At 50.7% G+C, this 26,122-nt stretch overlaps 2 protein-coding genes across 11 annotated transcripts in view; both read right to left on the bottom strand.

Moving 5' to 3' along the window:
* Nucleotides 1-16,788, bottom strand: part of LOC109458062 (galectin-10-like) — a 60,564-nt gene extending 43,776 nt beyond the window's left edge. Inside the window, exon 1 of the mRNA XM_019751397.3 lies at nt 15,848-16,788. The gene's annotated coding sequence lies outside the window, so the exon portion shown is untranslated. The remainder of the gene's footprint in view (nt 1-15,847) is intronic.
* A 145-nt stretch (nt 16,789-16,933) lies between these two features.
* Nucleotides 16,934-26,067, bottom strand: DYRK1B (dual specificity tyrosine phosphorylation regulated kinase 1B). 10 transcript variants are annotated; one of them, XM_019751393.3, is made up of 12 exons: nt 25,732-25,890; nt 23,548-23,711; nt 22,432-22,551; nt 22,143-22,331; nt 21,628-21,775; nt 19,985-20,271; nt 19,079-19,225; nt 18,857-18,997; nt 18,524-18,559; nt 18,244-18,439; nt 17,768-17,874; nt 16,934-17,672 (listed from the first exon to the last, which is right to left on the bottom strand). In XM_019751393.3, the coding sequence occupies exons 2-12, from the start codon at nt 23,608-23,610 to the stop codon at nt 17,301-17,303; spliced, it is 1,806 nt and encodes a 601-aa protein (XP_019606952.1). In that variant the 5' UTR covers nt 23,611-23,711; nt 25,732-25,890; the 3' UTR covers nt 16,934-17,300. The 10 variants fall into 10 exon arrangements, with proteins under 10 accessions (XP_019606952.1, XP_019606946.3, XP_019606947.3 ...); XM_019751387.3 differs by lacking the exon at nt 25,732-25,890 and adding an exon at nt 24,977-25,711 and having other exon boundaries at nt 22,432-22,554; XM_019751388.3 differs by lacking the exon at nt 25,732-25,890 and adding an exon at nt 24,977-25,709.
* Nucleotides 26,068-26,122: the final 55 nt, after the last annotated feature.

Below are 26,122 nucleotides of genomic sequence, written 5' to 3'. Positions count from 1 at the left end.
TGGATCCAGGGGACAAGGAGGTAGAAGAAATTCTCTTTTTCTCCATGTCTCAGCTCTGCCTTCCTTTCTGTGTTGTCTTCATTCTCAGGTAAGCTCTCTTCTCACACTGGCCACTAGGAACTCTGGCCTTAGATTTTCCCAGCTGGGAAAGTACATCAGAAAAGGAGATCCCCTGCTTTCCTAGCTCAGTAGAACACCACCCTGGCTCTCATGGGCCAGACTGTCAGTCTCATTTCTAACCAATCATGTGGTCAGTGAGGTGGACGATTCTCACTAGTCAGGCCTGGGTTATGGGCTTAGCCCTAGAGAGTCAGCAGTTGGACTCAGACCAACTCATAGACCCAGAGTGGGGGAGAATTTGCAGTGCCATAACCAGAAAAGTGATTGATGGTTGACATGCCACTATAACCAATGTCCACAACACCTCAAAGAACAGGGCACCGGGAAGCCAAAACGTGCACCCACTCATTGAACTCTCATAAGATGGGTCCAAGCACAAAGATCATAGTAAAAGAGAAAATCCAGAGGTTAATGTACTTTATTATTTCATTTACATAATGAATCAGGTAAAAGTAACCTATGTGCTAGCAGTTAGCATGGTGGGTACCCTTGGCGGGGGGAGTATCAGTTAGCTATTGTGACATAACAACCTTCCCTGAACTTAGTGACATAGAACAGTGATAATTGATTACTATTATCACTCATGTTTCTGGAACTTTGCTTGGTTTTCTCTTGGGGTTTCTCATGTGCTCGGAGTCAGATGGAGGCTGGAGCGAGATTATCTTGAGGGCTTCCTCACTCACACGTCTGGCAGTCGATGCTGGCTCTGGGCCAGAATGCTCACCTATTAACTATCCCTGTGTCCTGGGCTTCTTCACGGAACAGCAGCTGGGTTCAAAGGTGAGCATTTCCAGAGAGAGAACCAGGTAGAATCCACATTGTCTTCTATGACCTAGCCTCAGATGTCACATAATGTCACTTCTGCCATACTCTCTTGGTTGTTCTGGTCACAAATGTCTACCCAGGATCAAGAGGAGTGGTCACAGATTCCATGGTGAAGAAGAGCATGTGGAATGGAAGACATTGTTACAGTCATTTTTGGAAAATATGCTACAGGGAGGTAATGACTAGGACGGGAACGAGGGGAACTTTGGGGGGCCATCCATGCTGTCTCTTGATATGGATGCTGCTTACAACTAATTCCATAATTTAAAGAACTCCACAATGTCATTTCTGGGTTCTCTGTACATGCAGCTTCAAACATTTCCTTATTCTTCACATCTTACTTTTACTGTCCTCTCCTCCTGAAAACCAGTAATGACATCCTACCCTCCCTCCCAACCTTAGTCCGCTCCACACCGCAGGGCCTAGTGATGCCTGCAGGTTAGTACACATCACCTTACCTGCAAATGTCCTGTTTATGTGTCTGTCCCCCAGTGTAGACCAGAAGTACTCAAACCTTTGTGACCACATCCCCCACAGGAGTTTATGAGCACGCATCTCCAGTATATGTGCATGTAACTTACAAGTTGCACTGTATTCATATGTACAGTATAAAAATGCACCCAAATAGAAATGCTTAAAGGATGAGATAAAAGTGGTCATAAACTGACTTTCAAATATTTTCCTACGCCTGACAGGATTGTCTTGAAAAACCCTAGAGAACCAGAACCCTCTTCAGAGACCATAACTGTGACTGAGTTCTGCGAGGAAAGGTGACAATCTGTCCTGCTCACCTCAATATGCCCAGCCACCTAGCTGGATATGGAAGTTTATTCACCTGAACTTAATACAGTAGCATTATTATACTCCAGTAAAAAAGTTTGCTTAACTACAACAAAAAAGGTAAAAATTTCAAAGCTGAAGGACATCAGAGAGAAATCAGGATAGAGTGAAGGGGTACGAAACTTAAGCCCCCTCTGGCTCTAGAACCAGAGGCCAGATGAAGGTTCCAGCCGAGACGTGGATAGTGGGTGGCACCACGGAGACTGCGGGAAGCAAGAAAAGGGGCTTGATGCCAGGCAGTTCTTGGTGATGTCATAATTGACAATAAAAAGTTAACAGGCTGACATCTGGAATGAACCCATGCTACTCGTCCCATTACGAAATGGTTGGCTTGCCCTCTCCTTGAATACAGGTTGCCCTTAGTGATTTACTTGACCAAAAGAATGCAGAGAAAGTAACACTCTGGGATGTCTACAGCTAGATCATAAACAGCCTTACAGCTTCTGAGTGGTGTTTTGGAAAGCTCACTCTTGGATGCTCCCACAGCCAGTGTGCTGTGAGAAGCTCAAGCCACACAGAGCTCCGGTCCACAGCCCAAGGCCCCGGCAGCATCAACTGCCCGCCCTGGGACTAGGCTCTCTTGACATCCAGCCAGCAGCTCCTTCAGATGACTGCAGACCCAGCTGATACCCAACTGTACTGGCATGAGCAGCCCTAAGCAAGAACCGGCCAGCTGAGCCCAGTCGACTCACAGAACCACAAGAGTTGTACGTTGTTGTTTTCAGCCGCTAAGATTTGGCACGGTTTGTTACGTAGCAGATGACCGGAACCCCAGGATGCCTCCAGTGGCTTCTTAAGGTGAATATAGAACTTTCACCGGATCTTAAATATGTGACTGCTGTGTTGGAATTCCTTGAGGGAATTGGTTGGACACAGAAGTGTGTCTCAACACAGGCAGCATCCAGTGGATGGCAAGACCAAGCAAGGATGACCTGTGGTCTCTTCTGGGGCCCACTCAGTTAAACAGAGGACCTGAAACCAACCTCACGGGCTGTTGTGGAGACTCAGAGATCATGCAGGTAAGGCCCTCCACACTGGGCCTGCCACATAGTAGGTGCCCCGCTATAATGTTAGTGGTAACTCACCATGCGGGTCACCAGTTAAGATGTGTTTGGCTGCAGATAAGACCCAAATCAAAAGGGCTTGAATCAAAAGGGAACGCATTATTTCACATAACAAGAAATCCAGAGGTAGGGTGTCCCAGGGTTGTTAAATTCAAACACTTAAAAAATTTTAATTAAACTATACTTCAATAAAAATTGTCTTAAAAATGCATACAATTATTGAGTGCCAACAGTTGTCTGGTAGTTTTAGGAGCTGGAGTTATAGCAATGAAAGCAAAATTCCTTAGGTGGCTCAGCGACATTTTTGAGAACTTAGGTCCTTTTTCTTTTCTGCCCTGCCATCCTCAGCATGACAGCTGAGTCACCAGATGGTGGCTCCTGTCCCTGGCATCACCTCCTTACACAGCATGTCCAGAGTTAGGACAAGAAGTTTGTTCTGTCCTCTCTCATCAGTTTTATTGAGGTATAATTTACATGCCAAACAAACAAACAAAAAACACCTATTTTAAGTGTACAATCAGTAAATCCCAAAAGGCTCCCTCACCCCTTGGTATTTTAAGACAGAGTTTTATCATATTTTTGAATGCTTAAACGTTTCCTGTGCTTGGTTTTGAGCTTTAGAAAAAGAGTCTCATCCTATATCGAGTCTTCTGAATTTTGCTGTTTCACTCAACATTATTTTTCTTGTGCATCTATAGTTCTTTCCTTTTCAGTACTGTGAACACACCACAATTTATCCATTCTCCTTTTAACGGACACCAGGTGTGTTTCTGTTTTTTTTTTGCTCTCAGACCATTACAATCCTTCTTGGTGATTTGCTCTCAGTGCCATTACAAACCTTCTTGGATCTCCCACCTGGTGGACGTGCTCAAGATTCTTCTCCGGAAAGTACTTAGGAAAGGAGGTGCTGAGTATAAGGGACTCAAATCTTCCACCTGGTTGGAATTTTCCAACATGAAACTTTTCCAGAAGGTTGTACTCATCTGCACTCCCACCAGCAGTGGGCGATGTCTTGCTAATCCACATCCTTTTACAGTCATACTAAGTTTTTGTCTATTTGAGGGTATAAAATAGAATCTCGGTGTGGCCTTTTTCCCCATTAGATGTTTATATAATTAAAAGCTGTGGTTTTTTTTTGTCAGATAGGCGGGACCAAAAGATACAGGAAGGGAATTTAGAGAGTGATTATAATTATGAATCTATGGGATAGTGGGCAGGGCGGGATGGAGAAAGGAGGGATGTGATGGACAGGGAGAGTGTGGGAACGGAGGCCATGGTCATGCTGGAAGCAGAGGCTGCCGCGGGGCACTTGAACACGCAAGCTGGAATGGGAGGAAGCTGATCTCAGGGCAGTCTTAATTTGTCTTTCCCTGGTTACTAATGAGGTTGGGCATCTTTTCGTATCAAACTAATTACAAAACTATTGAAGCAAGAGAGGAATCTCAAAGGAAATGACCAAAAGACCATTTCTTAATGACTTTTCTCAAAGGCAATGGTTCCATGCAATTAAAAAAAAAAAAGGGAAATCTCAGACAGGGAAAAATATCAACATTTGTGTTTTTGATAACAGACTACAGCCGATATAAATTAATAAAGAAAAGTCCCCATTTAGAAATACGCCATTGGCAAAAGACAAATCCCAGGCGAGGAGCTCCAGGGTAGCTCAGGGACAGAGGCAGGAGAGTAATTCCACTCAGAGGCTGATAAAATCCACAACACGTCTACTGTACATCCAGCAAAACCGTTAGAGCGGTTCCAAATGCCGTGCTGGTGTCGGGGCATCAAAACAAGACTAGAGATGAAGCCAGCACCGCAGTCCAGATCGAGAGCTGTAAAATGCGCATGACCCACATCTTCCTTGTCGTGTCTTAAATCAGTTAACAAATCTGACTGTGCCAGGTTCTGGAGATAACGTGGTGACCAGAGCAGACTTTGTCCCCAACCTCATGGATTTATCTGCCTAAACAGGGAGACAGACACATAGACGAGGACATGACAGACGGTCAGGGCTGAGATGAGGGAAACCCAAAGCCTGCTGGAAGCCCAGAACAGTCACCGGATCCACCTGGGGGATCAAAGCGGGCTTCCTGGAGGATGAGACATCGTACTTGAGACCCGAAAGATGCAGGAAATTATTTCTGAGGAGGATGTTGAGGAAAAGAGGGGTAGTTGAGGGAAAGAGGGGTACTCAAAAAAGGGCAAAAGCACGTAAAAACATGAGCGATGAGTTTGGAGTGTTGTAGACCAGCACGATCCAACAGAAACATAATGAGAGCCACGAATGTCATTTTGAATCTCCTAGTAGCCACATTAAAAAAAAAAAGGTTAAATTAATTTTAATAATATATTTTATTTAACTCGATATATCCAAAATATTACCATATTAACATGTGATCGATATAAAAATTGAGATATTTTACATTCTCTTTTTTGTACTAAGTCTTTGAACTCTGGTGGGTCTTTCACACTGAAAGTCCATCTCAATTCACACTAGCCACACTGCAAGTGCCCCACTGCCACGTGTGACTGGTGGCTGTGGCTCTGAACAGCACGGCAAGACCCTGCTGCTCAAAGCATTGGCATCACTTGGGACCTTGTTACAAATAGACTCTCAGGATCCTCCACAGAGCCACTGACTCAGAATCTGCATTTTAACAAGACCCCAGGGGATTTGCATGCGCATTAGTTTGAGAAAAATGCGTCCAGTTCTGCCTAAAACACTTCTGTGGCTTCCTATTGCCCTCATGATAAATGCCCTGCCATTGACCTTGGCAATCATTCATTCATTCATCACTGTTACTGAGCACCTACTGAGTGCCAGGCCCTGTGCCAGGTAATGCTGGGGACACACCTGATTCCTGCCCATGGATTTCCCAGGCAATTAAAAGAAAAGTACCCGAATCCCTGTCTCAGTCTATGATAAACAATGTGCTTAAAATGAAATTACAGTGTGCGAGGAGTGTGGTACAGGAGGCCTGACCTGGTTTTGAGTGGAGGGGGCACCCAGAAAATAACCCAAATATGGGAAGAGGAGTTGATCAGGGCAAAAAGCCACAAGCAGATTAAATGACCCACTGCGGGAGGGGCCTGCCAAGCAATGTCAGCCTGTCCACGGTCACTAAGAGGAATCACTTTCAGGCTTCAGAGCAGTGAGGATAAACGCCTGGAGGATAGGGTTCCAGGAAACGAGCCAGGGACAGAGCCAGGTGATAGTATCACACATACCACGCACAGATCTGTCCACATTTGGAAAACCAGGCAAGAGGGAGCAGAGGTGGTGAATCTGCCAGCAGGGGGAGGAGTCAGGGCAAGGAGCTGTGGGTTATCTTTTCTGTAAAGAAAATGTCTTTTAATAAAACGTGGAATCGCTCTCAAATAACTGACCAGAGGAGAGAAACATGCAGGACATGGATGGAACACGAATGGCCATGTGCTGGTAACTGCTGAAGCTGGGTGATTGGGGCACCATTAGACTTTTTCTCTGCTTTTGTGTATGTTTGAGATTTTCCCTAAAAACAACAACAGAAAACAAAAACAAAAAAAGTTAAGTGTTTTTCTTTACAAATAATTAGGGATGCTGAGAAAGATTTTTAGCAGCTGGAAATGACAATCACTTAAGCCCTTATTCTGAAAAGAAGAAACTGCAGTATCAGAAATGTGGGCACCTCCTTTAAGAATGAAATCCAGGGGGAAGGTGGCTAAAGGCACAGACAATGGAACCAATCAGGACTCTTGGGTTCCAGTCCCAGTGCTGCCACTTATCAGCTATGGAACCTGAAGTACCTGATTTCAGCTCAAAATGCCTCACTGAAACAACGGGATACGAACAGTAGCTGCCTCCTAAGGGCTGTGTGAAGATTACTGACTAGTCTATGGAAAGGGCTTAGAATGGTGCCTGGCATGAAGAAGGTTCCAAGTAAATGCTGGCAGTTATCATTAAGGAACATGCTAGTCAGATTTAAAACCACACAATGTCCCAAAGCGGATGCATTCAGTTCCTTTACACCGAATTCATTGTCCCAGTTGTCACTGATATCAGACAAGAATTCTCCCAATGCCAATATACGTTAGTCACCTTCCTCTAAGCACATACAAAATCCTTTATGTACCTCTTATTCCAAATGCCTGTAAGATGCCGTTTAGAGAAATTACATACATCACGTTTACAATTGTAACTGTGACAATTCCTTCAGTTGATGTGATTCAAGCACTCCGTAAAATAAGCGCATTCTGGCGTGACGGCTACAGTGTACAGAAAGCCACCTCTATTCTCTTCCTGCTGTGTAGAATTTTTAAAGTAATAAAATGATTCCTGAAAGTTGTTTTCCTCTTAAACTAAAACACAATGTAGTTTTTTTATTTGGTTAAATTTTTCTCCGCTAACAGCTATTGGTGTCATTCCATGAAAATGTGTTCATTGCAAAACCTGTTTGAAAAGTCAAGCTCCTTCTCCCCACTTCCAACACTCAGAAATCACCACTGGTCCTACTGTGTTCATCACCCTCACAGATGATGATGTCTGAGACTGTTTCACAATGGTACGAGTGGGAGGAAAGCGGGTGGAGTGTGTACTGGGTGGGACCAGCTGGGCTGAAGGTTGCTGGGGCTGGGTGAGGGTCCACGCAGAGGCCCAGGTAAGCGCACTGTTCATGTTCAAGAAAACAGAAGAAGTTCAGTGGGCCTGGCGCTTATCAGGCAGTCGGGGCACGGGCTGAGGTGATGGTCAAGCCTTCGGCACCAGGCTAAGGAGTTGGGATCTTGTCCAAGGACACTGCAGAAACATGGAGGCCTGAGCAGAGGACACGACCAGATTTGTGTTGCACAAGAATCCCACTCACTGCCAGGTGGAGGGGGGTTAAAGGAAGGGGTGAGAGGCCAGCGGCCAGGGAGAGGCCAGGCAGAAACAAGGTGGGAGAGGATAGGGTTGGACCAAAGCAGGGCTGCAGAGGTGAGAAGGGGGCAGGTTGGGAGACATCCAGGAGTCCTCGTGGGCAAGCTGTGGAGCTTGACGGGACGGGCTGGGGAGGGAGGCATCAAAGATGAAGCCGAGCTCTCTCTGGGAGCCTGGGGTAGGGAGAGGCCACTCCTGAGACAGGAACTGAGAGGAGGAGGTGGTTTACAATTTCGGACATAGTGAGTGTTAGAGACCCAGGGAACACCCAGGGCTGGGGGGAGAGGAGGGCGTGGCTTTCATGAGTCCTCAAGACCTCCAGATCTGGGGTCCAGGGAAGAGGTGGGGACTAAGGGCAGAGTGGGTGTCATCAGCACAGAGACAGGAAACAGACTATAAAAGAGGATAAGATGGCCCAGGGGGTGGGAGAAGAGCTGCCCCCACATCTAAGGGATCGGGGAAAACAGGAACTTCTGGCAAAGAAGCAAGACATAGGCGAAAACTCAGGGGGCATCAACATCAGAGAAACCAAGGGGAGAATGTCTTTCTTTACAGAAGGAGGGATGGCCAAGATGGACAGTAAGATGAGCACTAAAGAGTGCCCACTAGGGGCCAGCCCGGTGGCTCAGGCGGTTAGAGCTCCATGCTCCTAACGCCTAAGGCTGCCAGTTCAATTCCCACATGGGCCAGTGGGCTCTCAACCACAAGGTTGCCGGTTTGATTCCTTGACTCCCGCAAGGGATGGTGGGCTGTGCCCCCTGCAACTAGCAATGGCAACTGGACCTGGAGCTGAGCTGCGCCCTCCACAACTAAGACTGAAAGGACAACTTGACTTGGAAAAAGTCCTGGAAGTACACACTGTTCCCCAATAAAGTCCTGTTCCCCTTCCCCAATTTAAAAAAAAAAAGAAAAAAAAAAAAAAAGAGGAAGATAAAAAAAAAAAGAAGTGCCCACTAAGCTAGGTTTCTCATTGTCAGACAAAGAAGTTACCAAGAAAGCAATAGGGATGGTGAGAATGAAACTTCTGGGGCCAGATTAAAGTCAGAAATAATCAGTATGGACTCATGTTTATTTTTATACAGATATCTGTATCTATCTATATAAACACAGATATGTGTATACACGTGGGTTTGTACACATATGTGTATTTCCAAACTCGGTCAGCTGAGAGGGACTAGAAACAGTGACACCCCAGTAGCAGTGACCACACTCAGTGCCCAGGCCTTGGTTTCTAAGACTATATTCTAATAAAAGGGAGCCAGGGCTCCCTGGAGAAATGGCCAATTCTAGGGTTGGCCAGAAAGTAAGGAGGTGTTTAAGAAATAAATAAGTAAATAAATAAGAAAGAAAAAGGAGTTAAGAACAGAGGAGCCAATGTGAAAGAGCCCCTCCGGCCAAAACAGGAATAATTTGAGTGAAAAAATGAATTACGATAGTACTGGATTACACCCAAAGAATAAAATAAATATCCGTGAGCCCATACTGATATAAATTAATGACTGCACAAATAAAACAAATGGAGAAGAAGAGGCAAATCTTCCTACAGAAGAAGTCCAAATAATAAATGTAAAATAAATGAGGAAAATAGGAAATCATCACTAGAACACCACAGTAATAACTTGCAGGCAAGATCCATGATGAATGCTAAAATTAGTGTGTGGAAATTTGAGGAGAAACAGTACATTTGCACAGCCTCAAAGTATCATCCCATATTTATCAATTACCATGGTGATTTTAATATATGAAGACAAATTCTTTGATATTTTTCCCTACAGGAACTGGAGCTTAATTCTCCTCTCTTTGAGTGTGGGCTGGGTTTCATGACTTGCTTCTAACACACAGAGTGAAGAAAGGGAAAAATAGTAACGTTACAGTTGAGAAACCTGGCAGACACCACCTTAATGAAGTGGTCCAGGTTAATACGACCTGAGTGGTATTCTTCCCCAAACCTGTAATCCCACTCTAACCATGAGAAAAATATTAGACAAACCCAGATTGAGGGACATTCTACAAAATATCTGACCGGTACTCTTCAAAACTGTCAAGGTCATGAAAAACAAGGAAAGACTAAGAAACTATCACAGATTGGAGGAGACCAAGGAGACATGACGACCAAATGCAACATGGTGTCCTGGATTGGATCCTAGAATAGAAAAAGAACATTAGTGGAAAAACGGGTAGAATATGAATAAAGTCTAGAGCTCAGTTAATAGACTACGAATCAACGTTAATTTTTCTCTTTTGACAAACGTACCATAATTCTGTCAAATGTTAACATTAGGGGAAGCTGGGTGTACGGTATATGGGAAGTCTCTTGTACTATCTTTGCAACTTTCCTGTAAATCTAAAATTATTCAATAAAAATTTTTATTTAAGGATCTACTGACTTGGCTGCAAGAGGTCACCTGTACAGTTCCGAACTCCCTTCATGTGACTCTTCAGATCTCATCTCGTGTGTTCTCTACTCCAGGAAGTCCCTCCTGATACCTTAGACCAGTCAGGTGCTCCCTCCGGGCTCCCACAGCCTCCCGCACCCTCGATCCTAGCCCTGATCCCTCTGTGGTGAGGGTGTGTCTCCCCTACTGGATGTGTGCTCTGGAAGGGGAGGGTGGGGGCTCTCTCAGTCGGTGTTGTGTCCCTCTCAAGTGAGGGCTGAGGACTGTCTGTCCCCCTGACTACTCTGGGAACGTCTATGGCAGGCAGAAGTGTGCTGGGTCCCCGTCACTTCTCCCAACCCAACTCTCCTCCTTCGAAGCCCAGAGCCTGCCAGAGCCAGTCTCCCTGGTCTCTACACCATTCACCCCAGCCACGATGCATGTGAGGCTACGTAAAAGTTCCGTCCCACCCACCTCCCAAAACAGCGCTCAATCATTCCGTCCACCCCACACCCACATACCCACTTTTGCCCACAATACACCCACTGTCAGAAATACTCTGTAACGGTGCCTATTTGAGGTGCCTTGTCCACAACCCTGCCCAGTAGACAGACACGTCTGCAGAAACCCCCAGCTATAGCAGGATGAGCAGGGCTAGACACCCAATGCCAACAATCTGATGCCTGTCTGGGGAATTTGGAAAGGGGCCAGAGGGGCTATGGGGCACTGCACTGGAAGGTCACATAGAATCGGAGCAAGAGTGCACCCAGGGCCAGCCCAGCTGCCCACAAACAGAGGAAGCACAGATGCAGAGAGGCGAGACCAAAGAGAGAGGGCCCAGGGAAAGGAGGAAAGCAGACTTGCTTCTCCATGTTATGACTTTATCCTGCTCACGAGGCCCTTGTCCATTTTTCCTGTCATTACCCACAACGAAACCGCTATGCGTTCTGCCTTCAAAATGTATCCAGACGATGGCTCCTTCCTGCACCTGCTGGGATCCAGGCCCCCGTCATCTTTCACCTGGATGATGGCAGCAACTTCTCCATGGGCGTCCCTGCTTGGGCTCCCAGACTTCGTTTCCCACCCTTCGTGATCTCATCTTGGGCCTTAATACCACAAAAATGCCACAGACTCCCCAGTTTACGTGCCAGCCCAGCTCTCAGCCCTGAATGCCAGACTCCTTTATCCCCCTTCCTGCTCAGCTGGTCCACTGGGATGCGTAACGTATCCACAGCCTCTCTTAGTCTTCCCCATACAGCTCCCGAACAGCCTTCCTTCCTCCGCGCAGGCTAAAAACCTTAACGTTGTTACCTCCCATCTGTACCCCAAATCCTGCCCACTCCCCCTTCAAATTATATCCCCAATCTGACCACATCTCCCCGCCTCACTGCTATCCCTCTGGCCAAGCCGCCAGTCTCCCGGCCAGACCAGGGCAGCAGCCTCCTTCCTGGCGTCCTGCTTCTACCTGGTGCCCACATGGTGTCAGAGGAATCCTATTAAGATGTTAGGTCACATCACTCATCTCCAAATGCTCCGGCTGCTTCCCATCTCACTGAGAACCAAAGCAACACACCCCATCGAGCCTTGCATGCCCTAATAATTATATCATCCCTGCCATATATTAGGTACAGTTGACCCTTGAACGAGAGGATTAGGGGTGCCAACCTCCCTCGCAGTCAAAAATCCACGTATAACTACAGTTGGCCATCTGCGTACTTGGATTCTCAACCACGGAGTTGATCCCTGAACAACTCAGGTTTGAACTGCGCGAGTCAAATCTGCATATAAGAGCATCCGCGCAGTTCAAACCCATGTTGTTTAAGGTCTGACTGTATTTGCTCTCTGCCAGCCCCTACGCTCCTCAATAACACTGTGAGATGAATATTATTATAACCTCCATTTTACTGTGAGGAAATTGAGCCTCAAAGAAGTGAAGTCACTTACCTAAAAATCATATAAGTGAGTTAATAATGCTTTGTTCATCTTACTCCCACTTCTTTAACAATTATGGAAGTTTCAATGCTGATGCAAATGAGGTTGATGGTAACAGCTGTCACATACTCAGCCCTTACTATGTGCCAGGTGTCTTGCTAGTATTTGGTGAACTTCTCTGTGCCCTTGTTTTCTCATTTGTATAATGGGAATAACAATACTACTACACTGGGTAACTGTGAGGATTAAATGAGCTAATCCATAAAATGGTAAGATCTCAACGAATATCAGCTTGTTTCAGTTAGCTATTGCTGGGTAACAAATCATCCCAAAACACAGTGGCTTGAAATAGCAACCATTTCTTTGCTCATGATTCTGAAATTTGGGCAAGGCTCAGAGGGTGAGGTGAGTCCAGATGGCTCATCTTTACTCCACATGGTTTCTTGCCGGGAGCTGGGCTAGAGTTTCCAAGATGGCATTGCTCATATCTGGCACATCAGCTAAAATAGTGAAACAGCTGGGGGCTGGCTGGGCTTCTTTCTGCATCTGTCTCCAGTCGGGTACCTGGACTTCTTTATACAGAAGGCTAGGGCTCCAAGAGTGAAAGCAGAAGCTGCTAGATCTCTTCAGGCCCAGGGCCCCCAAGGGGCACAGTGTCACTTCTACTGCACGCTATTGGTCAAAACAAGTCACAGGCCAGCCCAGATTAAAGGGGAGGAGAGTCCACCTCTTGATGGGAGAAACAGCAAAGAATGTGTGGCCTTCATTAGCAGCAGCTATTTTAATCTCACAGTCACAGCCTCACCACTGGTCCCTACTTCAATCCTTAACCCCTATAGTTAATTCTCCACACAACATCCTGAGGGATCTGTTAACATACGTAATTGGCTGTACCTCCTCCACTGTTTAAAATTCTTCTACAGCTTCCCTACAGATGGGACGCACACTCCTCACAGGACCTCCCTAGTCTAGCCTCTTGCTCCCCCTCGGTTCCAACTACCACCACACACACACATTCTCTCTCTCACCACTTAATGGAGTTAATGCCTACGCTTCATCACCTCAAACGTTACTTCCTGGGGGCAGATGAGATTTCCTGGCAAGTGCTCATACAACACTCTCTACCTTTCTTAGCAATTTCATATTTGTCTCATTAGTTGGTGATCTGTAACCCCCCACCCTGAGACTGTGAGCTCTATGTGGGCAGGGAAACTACTTTGTTCTTTGTTGTGTTCCCAATGCTGAGCACAAAGTTGAAGCAAGATGAAATACTTGTTGAATGCCTGGGACCTCATAAATTTTTAAGGCAGCCCCTTAAAGGTCTGTGGAAAGGGTCGACAGAGTCTCTAGGATGCTGGGATCAGGATCTGTGCTCTGAAATCACCCATCCATTCGTTCAGTACAGAATGACTGAATGAGTTCCAAGAGTTCTTCTAAGTGTTGCAGATAAAACGCGAGGTACACAAAAGCCCCAGTCCTCATGAAGCATATGGTCAGATGGGGGTGGGGGAACAGACAATGAAGTCTGACAATTAAGTTCGCGAACTTGTTGCAATGATGTTGCTAACCTTTTCTGATTATCAGAGGGATTGTTCATTATGATTTTGTATCAACTGGACAGTTAACCAAGTTTACTATTTGGAAGTGCTGAAAAGGCTGCGTGAAAAAGTTAGACGACCTGAACTTTTTGCCAACAATTCATGGCTCTTGTATCACGACAATGCACCAGCTCACACGGCACTGTCTGTGAGGGAGTTTTTAGCCAGTAAACAAATAACTGTATCGGAACACCCTCCCTACTCATTGGGGGCCCTGATCTGGCCCCCAAGTCACAGGCCAGCCCAGATTAAAGGGGAGGAGAGTCCACCTCTTGATGGGAGAAACAGTAAAGAATCTGGCCCCCTGATCTGGCCCCCAATGACTTCTTTCTTTACCTGAAGATAAAGGAAATATTGAAAGGAAGACATTTTGATGACATTCAGGACATTAAGGGTGATATGATGAAACTCTGATAGCCATTCCAGAAAAAGAGTTCCAAAATTGCTTTGAAGGGTGGACTAGGCGCTGGTGTTGATGCATAGCTTCCCAAGGGGAGTACTTGGAAAGTGACCGTAATGATATTCAGCAATGAGGTATGTAGCACTTTTTCTAGAGTGAGTTCGCGAACTTAATTATCAGACCTTGTAGCAATATAATTACATAGCATGTTAAATAGTAATATGACTTATGTTAAGGAAAAGTTAAAAGGAAGCTAACATACGAATGTCAGTGGTACAATTCTAGAAGGGTGTTAGGGAAGATCTCAAGGAGAAGGTGACATCTGAGTAAAGACCTCAAGGAGGTGAAGGTGAACCTTGACTATCTGGAGAAGTGTTCCAGATAAAGACAACAGCAAATGCAACAACTCTGAGGCCAGTGTGGCAGGAGCAGAGTGAGCAAGGAGAAGAGCAGATGATATCAGAGCGGTGACATGGACACATCATGCAGGGCTTTGCAGGCCACGTAGAAAACGTCAGCATTTACTCTCTGTGAGATGGAGCCACTGAGCCGGGGATGCATGTGACCTGATGCAGGTGTTCACAGTGTCCCTCTGGCTGCATGTGAGAAACAGACTGTGGGGAACAGGAAGACCATTGAGGAGGCTGCCACAATGGTCTAGACAGATGAGAGTGGACAGGACCAGAATGACCAAAGCGGAGGTGGAAAGAAATGGTCAGATTCTGAATATACTTTGGAAGAATTTGCTGATGGACCAGAAATGGGTAAAAGGCAAAGAGGGGAAGTCAAGCACAATTCCAAAGCTTTTGGTCTGAGCAATTACAAGGATAGAGGTGGCATTTACTGAGAAGAGCCTGAGAAGAACAGGGTTCAGGGAAAAGATCGGGAGTTCAAGTTGGCCAAAATTACTCCCAAGATATCTCTAGATATCCAAGAGAAGGTATCACGTAGGCAGTCAGTCAGCCCGCCATGGGAGAGGTTCTGGGATGGAAATAGAAATTTGAGATATACGTTTCCATGCTTACCCATTAAAAATTCCTTACAGGAGCTACATGATTTGACTCCTGCTGATGACTTGAGGCTCATCTTACACCTAAGTCAACAGTGTACACACACACACACACACACACACACACATCCTGAGCCCGCCACTTTCTAGCTATATGATCTTGAGCAAGTTACTTAACTTTCTCTGCCCACAGTATTCTCATTTGTAAAAGGGAGATAATAGTACCGGCCTCCCAGGACTGTTCATTGAAACAAATTTTTATTAAGCATCTACAACATGACAGGCATTGTCATGTTGTCACGTGCTGGAGATTTCCCCTTCCCGCCTCTCTCCCACAGTCTGTAAGGCATACATACAGCCTGTCAACTCACCCTTCTCTCCCACCCACGCCCTTGCTTCCCCCTCCCAACCAACCAAGACTCCTGCCCTGATTCATCCCCGACGTTTCTTGCCAGAATCCTGCCACAGCCCCCATCCTGGGCTCAGAGAACCAAGTCTCTTTCCCATCATTCTACTGACAGCAGTGAATTATGCCATGCCCCTTCCCTTCTAGACATCCTTCCGTGGCTCCTCAATGCCCTCAGGACAAAGTCCGGGCTCTCTAAATAGAAAACAAAATCTTCCACGATCTAATCCATATTTATTTTCAGTAAGATTTCCACAAACACCAGATCACCAGGCTGCTTCTCATCACTGCCTTTGCGCAAGCCATTCCACTACACCACCGCCAACCCCAAGCACCCCTGGGTCTTCAGGTCAGGCAGCTCCTCCTCCTCCAGGAAGGTTTCCCTACCGTGTTTTGTCTGGGGTCCCTCCGCGTTCCACGATGCCTCCGTTAACGAACACACGCAGGTCTGTAATGGACCCTTTGCCCGTCTCTCCTACGGACTGGACGTTCCCGCGAGCTGGGCTAGACATAGCAGCTAGTGATGCCCCGCGTGATGGGGCCTCCGCACCTATCTCCTGCTTTATAACCACAAACTCCTAACAAGCAGGCTTTCCGTAAGAGTTCAGTTACGGACCTACCGCACGCCTGAGAAATCAACACCTGCGCACAGAACGACCAAAACCACCCAATCACGGCCTTCTCCTCCTCTACAGCCCGCCCCAAACACGCGGGATCCGCCTGCCTGCCTGCCGATTGGCCGCCTTGCATCCCGCCCCTAAACATGTGACCGAAAAGAACTCTGGTCTTTGTAGTCCCCCAACTAACCTGAGGAAAGATCGCTAAGAACTACATTTCCCAGGAGGCGCCGCGCCCCATTGGTGGAAGACACCTTTTGAATCAGGAGGCTCTCGATTGGCCATTTCGGAGACAGACGGTTCCGAATTGCCATGGAAACAGGCCCACTTACCTGTAACCCCGGGAATATCTTTTTGCCTGAGAATCTCAAAACGCCTTGCTCCGCAATGGATCCATAGGGTGAGACCTGACATGTAGGGGGTAAAGTCTGTACCATTGTCTGCCTGCCATTCCCCAGATGGCACCAATAAGTCCTGCTACACATAGCACCTACTGGATGCTGGCCGGGATTAAGGAGCTACTCCTGCGCAGGCTCTGTGGAAGCCCCTGCTTACTAGGGCAGAACCTGATGTTTCCCAGAGGCAGGCCAGATTTGGGCCTTTAGCCTTTCAGGGTCTCAATTTACCCTGGAAAATGCAAACGTGGGCTAGAATCCTATCTAGGATCTCTTGTCTAGGATTCCTTAGGCCCAGATCTCCTGCAGCCCCATGTCTGCATCAATAGACATAACTTCCGCAAGGACATATGCCACAAGACAATGCTCTTCCAGCACCCCCTCCCTCCAACACCATTCCCCACCATGCCTCTGAGGGCCAGGTGAGGGGAGCCGGGGCCCTGCAAACGCTCAGGCAGGCATGTGAGAAAGCTCTTTACTGGGGGGTACAGCAAGGAGGAGCAAGGCCATCTCCCCCTACCTGCCCCCACCCCCTCCTAGGGCCCTGGAGTGAGGGAGGGTCTCCCCTGCACCGGACCACCACTGTCTTTGGTACAATAAATAGAAAACAAGGGGGGGAGAGGGGCCAAGGGTCCAGTCCTTAGTGGGGAGGGTGCGCTTAAACCTCTCTCCTTGACCCCCTGCCCCAGGCCCCAATCAGTGCAGGCCTCACCCACCCCAGCTGGGTAGCAGCAATTCCAGCCAAGGGGAGAGATGAGGATGGGAGCCCAGGGCCCCCAGATGGGGGCGGGGTATGGCTTCAGGAGGGGCCCCAGGGAGGGGGCAGGGTCATGAGCTGGCTGCTGTGCTCTGGGGTACACCACGGAGGCCCAAGCGAGGCCCCAAAGTGGTAGGGTCATCAGGGGGTGGGAGGGGTGGACGACCTCCTGTCATCCGAGTCCGGAGGGCTGAGGCAGCCGGGTGCTGGGGAGCAGGTGCTGGGTGGAGCGGGGAGCAGTCTGGAGGGCCGCCCACCAGGCTCACATCCATCAGCTCCGGGGGTGGAGGCGAGGTTGGTGATGGAGGACGGCCAAGGCATCGGGGTTGGGGGGGTAACTGGGCCCCAGCCCCTGGCAGTGACGAGGCTGAGGCAGGGGCCTGATGTGTCTTGTGGGGCACATCACCCCCTGCCCAGGGACGCAGCGGTTGCGAGGGTGGAACCTAAAAGAGCAAAGGAACAGTGGGTGATGGAGACTCAGGTCCTAAAACCCCAGATAACCGACCACCCACCTCCAAAGGCTCCAAGGCCCTAGTACCTGGGGGCTGTTCATCTCACAGTCAGTGATGGGGGGCCCAGGGCCCCCACAATATCGGTTGCTGTAGCGGTAGGTCCGGTTGTCATTGGAGGAGCCGCTGGAGCCTCCTGGAAGTGCCAGAGGGAGAGAAGAGGTGAGAGGTGGTACCTGGGTTTTTGGGTGGCTGAGTCTGGTTCATGGCTCAGGCCCAGGTTTGGGCTTTGGGTTCTGTGCTCATTTGAAGGATCGGGCCCAATATTGAGATTAGGAGCCAGAGTTCAGTTTTGCGTGTTGAAGTCTGAACCAGTTAGAGGCCTGAACACAAGCTCAATTTCAGAGATCAGGTCAGGGCCAGTTGGAGCTCTCCTACCCCACCCTTTGGAATTCAGGATCATGCAGTTTCAACTAGGTTAAGGCCAGTGGCAAGGTCCCCCAGGACAGGCCAAACCAGAGCTGCCCCCATCCCTGTCCTACCCCACAGGACACAGGGCACCCACCAGAGCTGGAGATGGAGCTGGCGGTGCTAGAGGAGGGGCAGGTGTCGAGGGGTGCGGGCGAGGTGGAGGCACTGCTGCCTGCCGGGCCCGTGTTGGTGGCCTCATCAGCCGTGCGGCGGAAGAAGCCATGCTGCAGAGCCCCCAGCGGGCTGATGCGGGCAGCGGGCTCATACTCCAGCATGCGCAGCACCAGGTCCTGGAAGCGGAGGTAGTCGGCGGGGCTGTGGCCCGGCTCCCCCGCCCGCCGGCCCCCGGGCCCGCCCGTCTGCACGCCCAGCACCTCCTGCAGCCGCCGTGTCCCGGGGCCCTGGTAATCCTGGCAGGGAGGGGGTGGGAGGGGGGGCAAGAGAGTGGCCGTCAGTGGGCAGGAGGGGCAGGGAGACACACACGGGGAAACAGAGGCACAAGAGAGGAAGTAGAAAGAGAGAAGCTAAGAAGAGTTGTGGGGTGGGTGGGAGAGAGGGTGGGCTGGGGAGGAAGGAAAGGACAGACAAGGGGGAGAGGAAGGAAGGGAAAGACACAAGGGAGAGGAAGCAGGGAGAAAGGGAGCCCCAAGTGTGAGAGAGTGAAGGGCCACCAGGGTGGGAGGAGCGGCACAGGGCGGGGGCCGCACCTTCCTGAGTTCCTTTGTCCTTCGTAGGGTCCAGACACCCCCAGGCAGCCGTTCAAAGTACTTGCGAGCCTTGGGTGCCTGGTCCAGCATGGGGGCTGGTGGCATGCCCAGCACCTCCACAATCCGGTTCATCTGGTCCACCTGTGAGCAGGCAGGTGATCAGGGTCATCCGGCCAGCCAGGCCTCCACCCCCTCCAGCACACCCCTTCCTTGGGGGCACACCTCATTGGAGCCACTGAAGAGGGGCTCTCCCGTGTGCATCTCCACCAGGATGCAGCCCAGGGACCACATGTCAATGGCCAGGTCATAGGGCGTGCCCAGGAGCACCTCAGGTGACCGGTAGAAGCGGCTCTGGATGTACTGATAAATCTGGGGGAGCAAAGAGGACAATAGTCAAGAGGTTTCAGCCTTCCCGACTGGTGCCACTGACATCCCCAAGGCTAGGATAAGACTCCTATCCCCAGATCTGGGGATGGGGGCTCCAAACCCTGATGTTATCAACACCAACTTTCCAGGAGCCACCGCACCATCTTATCCATAAGCCTGAGGGGTCTGCTGGCCTAGTCTGACCCTCATCTCCATCCCCAGGCCTGACTTTGGACCCGTCTTGGTCACCAGTAAGAGGATGGCAGTCTACAAACCCAGGCCCTTCCCATCCTCACAATCCAGACCCTTACTAAGCCACCATCATCATCTCAAATGATTGCTTACAGGAAGCTACAAAGCTGAAGCACCCCCCCACCCCACCATCCAATTTTCATCTCCAGCTGTAAGAGCACAGGTCTTAGCAAAGTGCCACCTAGGCTCAAAGCCCACCCAATTTCCCTTGCCCACATCTGGCAACCTCAAATCTGGCCCTGCTACCAGGCTTCACTCTTTCCTTTCCCACTGGGCAGTATATATACTCCATGTCCCTCTCCTTTACCCTTTTCACCCACTGGCATCCTCCACACCCAGCAACACCCCATCCCAAGCACCATCCCTCCGGTATCAGCCACTTCAAGCTGTACCCGACAATCCCGTCCCAGCCAAGCACCCCTCCTGGATCCCTTCCCACCAGGTGGCCCCGCCCCGCCCCACCCCTGGCCACACCCACACCACTGGTTCCACTCCCGGGCCAGGCCGCACCCGCTGGCCAAGCTGGCAGGAGCTGCCGAAGTCCACGATCTTGATGGCGCTCCGCTTAGGGTTGCAGAGCAGGATGTTCTCGGGCTTGAGGTCGCAGTGAATGATGCTGAGCTCTGGCGTGGCCAGGAAAAGCAGAGCCGTGCAGAGCTGCTGCGCCAGCTTCCGCGTCAGGTTCAGTGAGACTCCGCGGAAATGCGTATTGCGCAGGAGGTCGTACAGGTTGTAGGAAAGCAGTTCGAACACCAGGCACAGGTGGTTCCGGAACATGAAGTGCCGCTTCAGATGCACTGCAGGGAAGGGGATGGAAATGGGCCCATGAAGAAGAAACTGAGGCTCAGAGCGGGCCAGTGGCAGCCTAGGGGTACACAGTAATCAAGGAGAGAGGCTAGAAGCAGATCTGTGAGTCGGCTTCTTGAGCACTGGCCAAAGTGTGGTGTGCCCACGGGTACCACCTGCTAGTCAGGACGTTTTTATATGGCCTATACTTGATTCACACCAAGAAATATACTGACTTTCTTAATTAAGAAAAGTGAATTCTTTTGAAGTCCCTGTCACATTAAACCAAAGAGAAAGTTTCCATGTGGTGCTGATAGGTTTTGAACACCATTCTACAATGCTGCATTTAATTTTATGACATTGTTTTAGTCTCAGTTCTGTTTATTTTTGTACCAAAGGAAACACAGTTCCATTTACTATGAGGATTTATATTTTCAAAAACATACTCTTTAAATCTTCCTTTTCCTAAGAGGAACCATATAGGAAAGAGGAAAAAGATTGGCATAGATGTTAAGAGTAAAGGCTCTGGAGTCCACTGCCTGGTCAAATTATAGTTCTACTGAGTAGAAACTCTGTGACCTTCTGCAAGCGACAGCATCTGAAAGCCATTTCTTCATCTCCAAGCTGTGGGCAATGATACCCCTTCCATGGGGCTGTGGTATACACGAGTTAATTTATATAAAGTGCTCACAACAGAACCTCACCGTTAGTGAGCATTCCAGTCAACTCTGACCAGCAAGATCACGTGGGAGGGCAAAAATCATGAAAAGTGGCAGAATCAGGCCAGCCCAGTGGCTCAGGTGGTTGGAGTGCTGTGCTCCTAATGCCGAGGTCACCCGTTTGATTCCCAAATGAACCAGTGAGCTGCGCCCTCTACAGCTAAGATTGTGAACAACAGCTCTCCTGGAGCTAGGCGGCTGTGAGCAGCCTGAGGTTGGCGTGAGCCGCCGTGGGCGGCTGAGTGCTGCCATGGACTGCTGTGTGCCGCCATGAGCGGCCGGTGGCCAGCATGAGTGGCCGGCAGCCAGCGTGAGTGGCCGGCAGCCATCATGAGCGGCCGGCAGCCGGCGACAGCTGCCATGAGCAGCCAACTGATGACCGGCGACTGACTGCCTCAGCCAGGGGGAGTACAAGGCTCACAATACCAGCATGGGCCAGGGAGCTGTGTCCTACACAACTAGACTGAGAAACAATGGCTTGAACTGGAGTGGGGGTGGGGAGGCAGAAGAAAGGGGGGGAAAAAAGAAAAGTGGCAGAATCACTGAAGTCAGGGGATTACAGACCAAACCCTCCCCTGAAGACACCAGCCCGATCCAGTAGCAGGGCTGAGCCCATCCCTAAGTAGCTGGCCCTGCCTCCGGCCTCACCTATGTAGTACTTCATCTCCGTGTCGTGCTGGTTCATCAGCTCCAGCAGCCGCAGCTCAATCTGCGCCTGGTTCAGGAAGGCCTTTTTGTTCTTGATGATCTTGATGGCCACCAGCTCCTGGGTCTGATGGTCGTAGGCTTTCACCACCTGCAGGATTAGGGCATGTCACAAAGTGAGGGAATGGGGGGAGGCAGGCCACTCTTTTCCCTCCAGCCAACGAGACCCACCAATATCACTATCAATATTACTAATAGTAATTCAGAATTGAGTGTTCAAAAATAGTCAGGCACTAGTATAAACACTGGACATGAAATAACACAACAACCTTATGTGGAGAGTCCTGTTCTTTGCACTTTGTTACAGAAAAGGAAACTGGGGCACCAGGAAACCAAGTGACTGGGCAAGGGTGAGTGGCCTAGCAGAGAACTTGAAGCTGCTGAAACACTGTGTGAATCAATATCAGTGGGTGCCCATGTCCCCCAATCCCTGGATGGGGGGGCAGGGCATACCGCACCTGGCCAAAGGAACCTTTGCCAATGAGTGAGTCAATTTCATAGCGCTCCAGCCAGCGCTCGCCACTGCGCACAATGTAGTCATGGTTGTCGTCATCATAACCGTGGTTCAGGACCTTCTTCTCCTTCTTGGTGCTTGAGTCCTGAGGGGGTGCCTGCTGGGCCCGTCGTTTCTTCTTCGCATAGTAGACCTGCCCAGCCGGCCAGCCAGGAGATGAGGACTGGTAAGTGAGCTGTGCCAGCAGCCAGGACCCCTCAGCACCCAACCTGGGTCCCCCACCCCCTGCCCACCTCATTGATGTGCTTGTAGGTCTTGATGAGGTCCACGGAGAGCTTGCGCAGTGGGGCCGAGGTCGAATCCCGGAAGGCCAGGGGTAGCCTCCGTGGCAAGAGGCGCACATCAGGTAGTACCTGCTGGGCGGGGTGAGCGGTGGGCACTGAGGACAGACCTTCACCTCCAACCTCAGGGGGAGAACTATATGGGCAGCTGGTTCATTGTTACCACACGCATATTTATTTGGTCACTGTCTGACAACCCCACTAGAAGAGAAAGTCCCCAGGGGCAGAGGCTTTGTCTTGTTCTTGCTGTATCTCCAGTGCCTGGAGCAGGGCCTGGCATGTAGTGGATGATCATTAGAGACTGGCTGGGTAAATCATCACACACATTTACTCTTTCTGAAACTCAGTGTGAGAGACCATATAGAAAACCTGGGCTCTGCTCCCCCAATCTTTCGCCTGAGACCATCCATTCTGGGTATCCCATCTTGAGGGCCCCCATCTTGTTTTACCCTCATCCCTTGGGGATTTCCCAATGCTCACACCTCATTCTGAGCATCTTCGCCCAGTTCTTTCACCTCAAGGGTCTTTTGATCTGGATCCAGCACCCAGGACCTCCCACTCCAAACTGTATTTCAGAGCCTTAACAGTCTCTCCCCTTGAAGATCTTCACCCTGTACCCGCAGGCCTTGCTGGCTCCAAGACCCTTCAGGCTCAACCTTGTCCCCATTTACCCCCTCAGATCTTTCACTCTAGACTTGTTTTTTCTTAGTGAACATTTATTGTTTACTATGTGCCAGGCACTGTCCTCAGCATTTTACATGCATTTCATTAACCCGTTTAATCCTCACAACAACCCTGTGAGGTAGGTTATCATTATTGCCCCCATTTTACAGATTAGAAAACTGAAGCATGGAGAACCTAAGTAATTTTACCACCAGTCTGGATTTGAACTCAGGCCCTCCAAACCCTGACTCTGCCAGCAGCTCTTCTGTTATCTTCCACTCCCATGGGGCCCTTCATGCCCCTGGGAAACTGCCCTGGGCAACCATACTGTCTTTTGTCCCCAGCACCCTTCTATCCCCAGCCTCCCCCGACCCCAGGCAGGTGAGGAGCCAGCTGAACGCGTACCTGCGTGTGCTCCTGGGGCCCAGGGAAGCCAGAGAAGGGACCATGGCCCGGTGGAACGGCCATGGTGGGCTCAGAGGGCCGCAGGGGAGCGAGGCCTGGAGCGGGAGCCCGGCCGGGGGGCGCCTTCTCGCATCCTGCACCTCGGCTGCCACCGCCGCTGAGACCTGAGAGCAGGCGGGAGGCGGGGGAACAACACGGAACAGGGGATGTGTGGGACAATGCCAGGCAGGAAAGAGGTGAACATTAGAGAGAGGGCAGGGCACAAAGGGAGAAGGAAAGGGGTGTAGCAGAGCAACAGTTGACAATGCAGAGAGGGGACAGAGAGAAGTGGCCAGGTGAACGGTAGGGAAAGCACAGTGGAGTCCCTCAACAAATGATTACCAAATAAATGAGGTAGGCAGCGCAAAGAGGGACATGTGAAAAGGAGTGATTAGGAGCAGGCAGGATATGGGTCATGACAGGAAAGGACAGAAAGACACCAACAATTGGGGGCAGGAAGAGAGCAGAAAGACAGAAACCACAGACAGTATAGGGAATAGGGTTCACTCCATTTCCACTTGCAGCCCTCCCCAGGGCCCCCTCACACAAGATCCTGCCCTCCTGCAGTCTTCCTCGAAAGTAAGGGTGTCATCTCTTATCACAGCAAGGTCCCTCTGCTTCAAGGTCTGCCTTCCTAGAAGACCCCCCAATCCAGAGAACTCTAGGGTGCCCCCCAAACCACGAGAGTCCTCTGTACCCCTGCCAAACCATAGCAAAGTCCTCTGCAGGCCCCTAAAACCACATCGGGGTCCTTGGGGACTTCCTGACCACTGTTATCTGAGAACGCCTCCATATCAGACTCCTACCCCCATGGCACCCTCACCCACAAGGGCACACCCTTCTATGCCAAGACCTCTTCTCTATATTATTTCCTCCCACATCGGGACACCCCTCCAGCTAGTTTCTCCACACCATATTCCAGTTCCTTCATGCCACAACGCAGCTCTCCCCGGTATTAGTCCAAGGCCCCCTCCCAGTCAAGGCCCACTCCTGATGGGCACAAAGGGGAAGCGAAGCGCCTCTTCCCACGGTTTAGAGTGATCGTCCTTCTCTCCCCTACACGGGATCCTGCCCACCTCCTCCCGATCCAGTATTCCTACCAGGGCCCTTTCTCCAGTCACTCTGCTCTACTCGTCAATCCACAACTGTGCCCATTCCTAGAAGGCCCCCACAGCCAAATTCCCCAAATATCAGAGTTCTTCCCTCCCAGAGTATATCTGCCACACCAAAATCCTCCCACAGGCCTTCCCTCCTGTCAGTCCTTTTCTTTTATGCCAAACCTTGCCACTCCACGACCCCTCCTCTCTCTTACAGGGCCCCCCCCCCCAAACAATCTCTTTCCCGGGGCCCTCCCACACCAGGACCGTCTCTCCCAGTCCCCACCCCGTACCCGGGTCAGGGCTGGAGCGGGGCCCACGAGGGGCTGGGGCGCGGTGGGGCCCCCAGTGGGGTGGGCGAGCAGCCAGCATGGCGGCGGTGAGGAGACGGCCGCCTGTCCCGGCCCGGCCGGCCCGGCAAGCCCCGCAGCGGGGAGGGCAAGCGGGACAGGCGGCCCGGTTGGTGACAACAGCAGCCGCCGCCGCCGCCGCCGCCGCCGGGGGAGGGAAAAGGAGGGGACGAGGGTCAGCCCGGGGCACGCGGGGGAAAGGAAAAGCAGGTGGACGGGGGAGGGGCGGGTTAACCCTCGCCCCGCCGGCCCCGCCCCGCGCAGCCACCCGCCCCCGGGGACACCGGCGTCCCGCCCCCCACCCTAGCGGCCCGCCCCGGCCCGCGGGGTCGGCCTGAACTTGGCAGTCCACACCTGCCATGGCAACAACCATGCCATTGGTCGCTGCTGCGAAGAGCTCAACCAATCACAGTCCAGGGCTGCTGTTGCTAGGCAACGGCGATGCGGCCGGCAGAGCTGAGCCCAAACAAAGGGCGGGAGCGGGGCCCCGCTACCCCCTCCAAGGACAGCTCCCTAGGGCTCGGCCCCTTCCAGGAATCCGACTATGAATAGCCAAGCACGGCCTGCACCAGCCCGCCGCTCCCCTCCTCTCCTCCCTCGGCCTCGTGCTAAGTCTCGCAGCGACGCGGGCAGGGCGGGTCCCGTACTGCTCCCCCTACAGCGAGCGCGAGCTGCGCGGTCCGTAGCCGCGTCGTTACCTGAGAGCGCGGGCAAGGGGACTCAAACTGCTCGGGAAGCCCGAGCTCAGACCTGCCAAGTGGCTGAAGGTATCTGGCGGACGCGGCGAGCCAGGGCCCTGATTACCCAGTAATGCAACCAGCAAAATGGCGACCACAACAAACCGGGCCCCCCCCGCCCCAGGCTCCGCCCCCACAGCCCCATCTGCTCCCTCTCACGTGACCCAGGGCAACACTCCGCGCCTGCGCTCATCGGAGCTCACCGGCACATAAGCGCAGCGAGCTACCAACCCCTCCCAAGCGCCGATGCCGGTTACAGCGGCGCAAGAGGTAGCATGCGCTGTGTAACCGGATGAGAATGTCCACCCCCCCACACCACGCAAGTCGACCAAGGGCGCATGCGCCCTATTGT

The sequence above is a fragment of the Rhinolophus sinicus genome, chromosome 8 (genome assembly GCF_057876585.1).
Source record: "Rhinolophus sinicus isolate RSI-liver-muscle chromosome 8, RSI-T2T, whole genome shotgun sequence".
Taxonomy (NCBI): Eukaryota; Metazoa; Chordata; class Mammalia; order Chiroptera; family Rhinolophidae; genus Rhinolophus; species Rhinolophus sinicus.
Note: the sequence above shows the minus strand (reverse complement) of the source record. Positions and strands in the feature narration are given on the sequence as shown.

Bases quoted from the DNA above. Each gene is read 5' to 3' on its own strand.
- DYRK1B (XM_019751385.3), bottom strand. From the start codon at position 25,406: ATGGTTGTTGCCATGGCAGGTGTGGACTGCCAAGTTCAGGCCGACCCC. The intron at 23,712-24,976 runs GTACGGGGTGGG...GCCTGCTCTCAG, and splicing joins CCGCTCCAGCCCTGACCCGG to GTCTCAGCGGCGGTGGCAGC. The intron at 17,673-17,767 runs GTACTAGGGCCT...TTGCTCTTTTAG, and splicing joins GTGAGATGAACAGCCCCCAG to GTTCCACCCTCGCAACCGCT.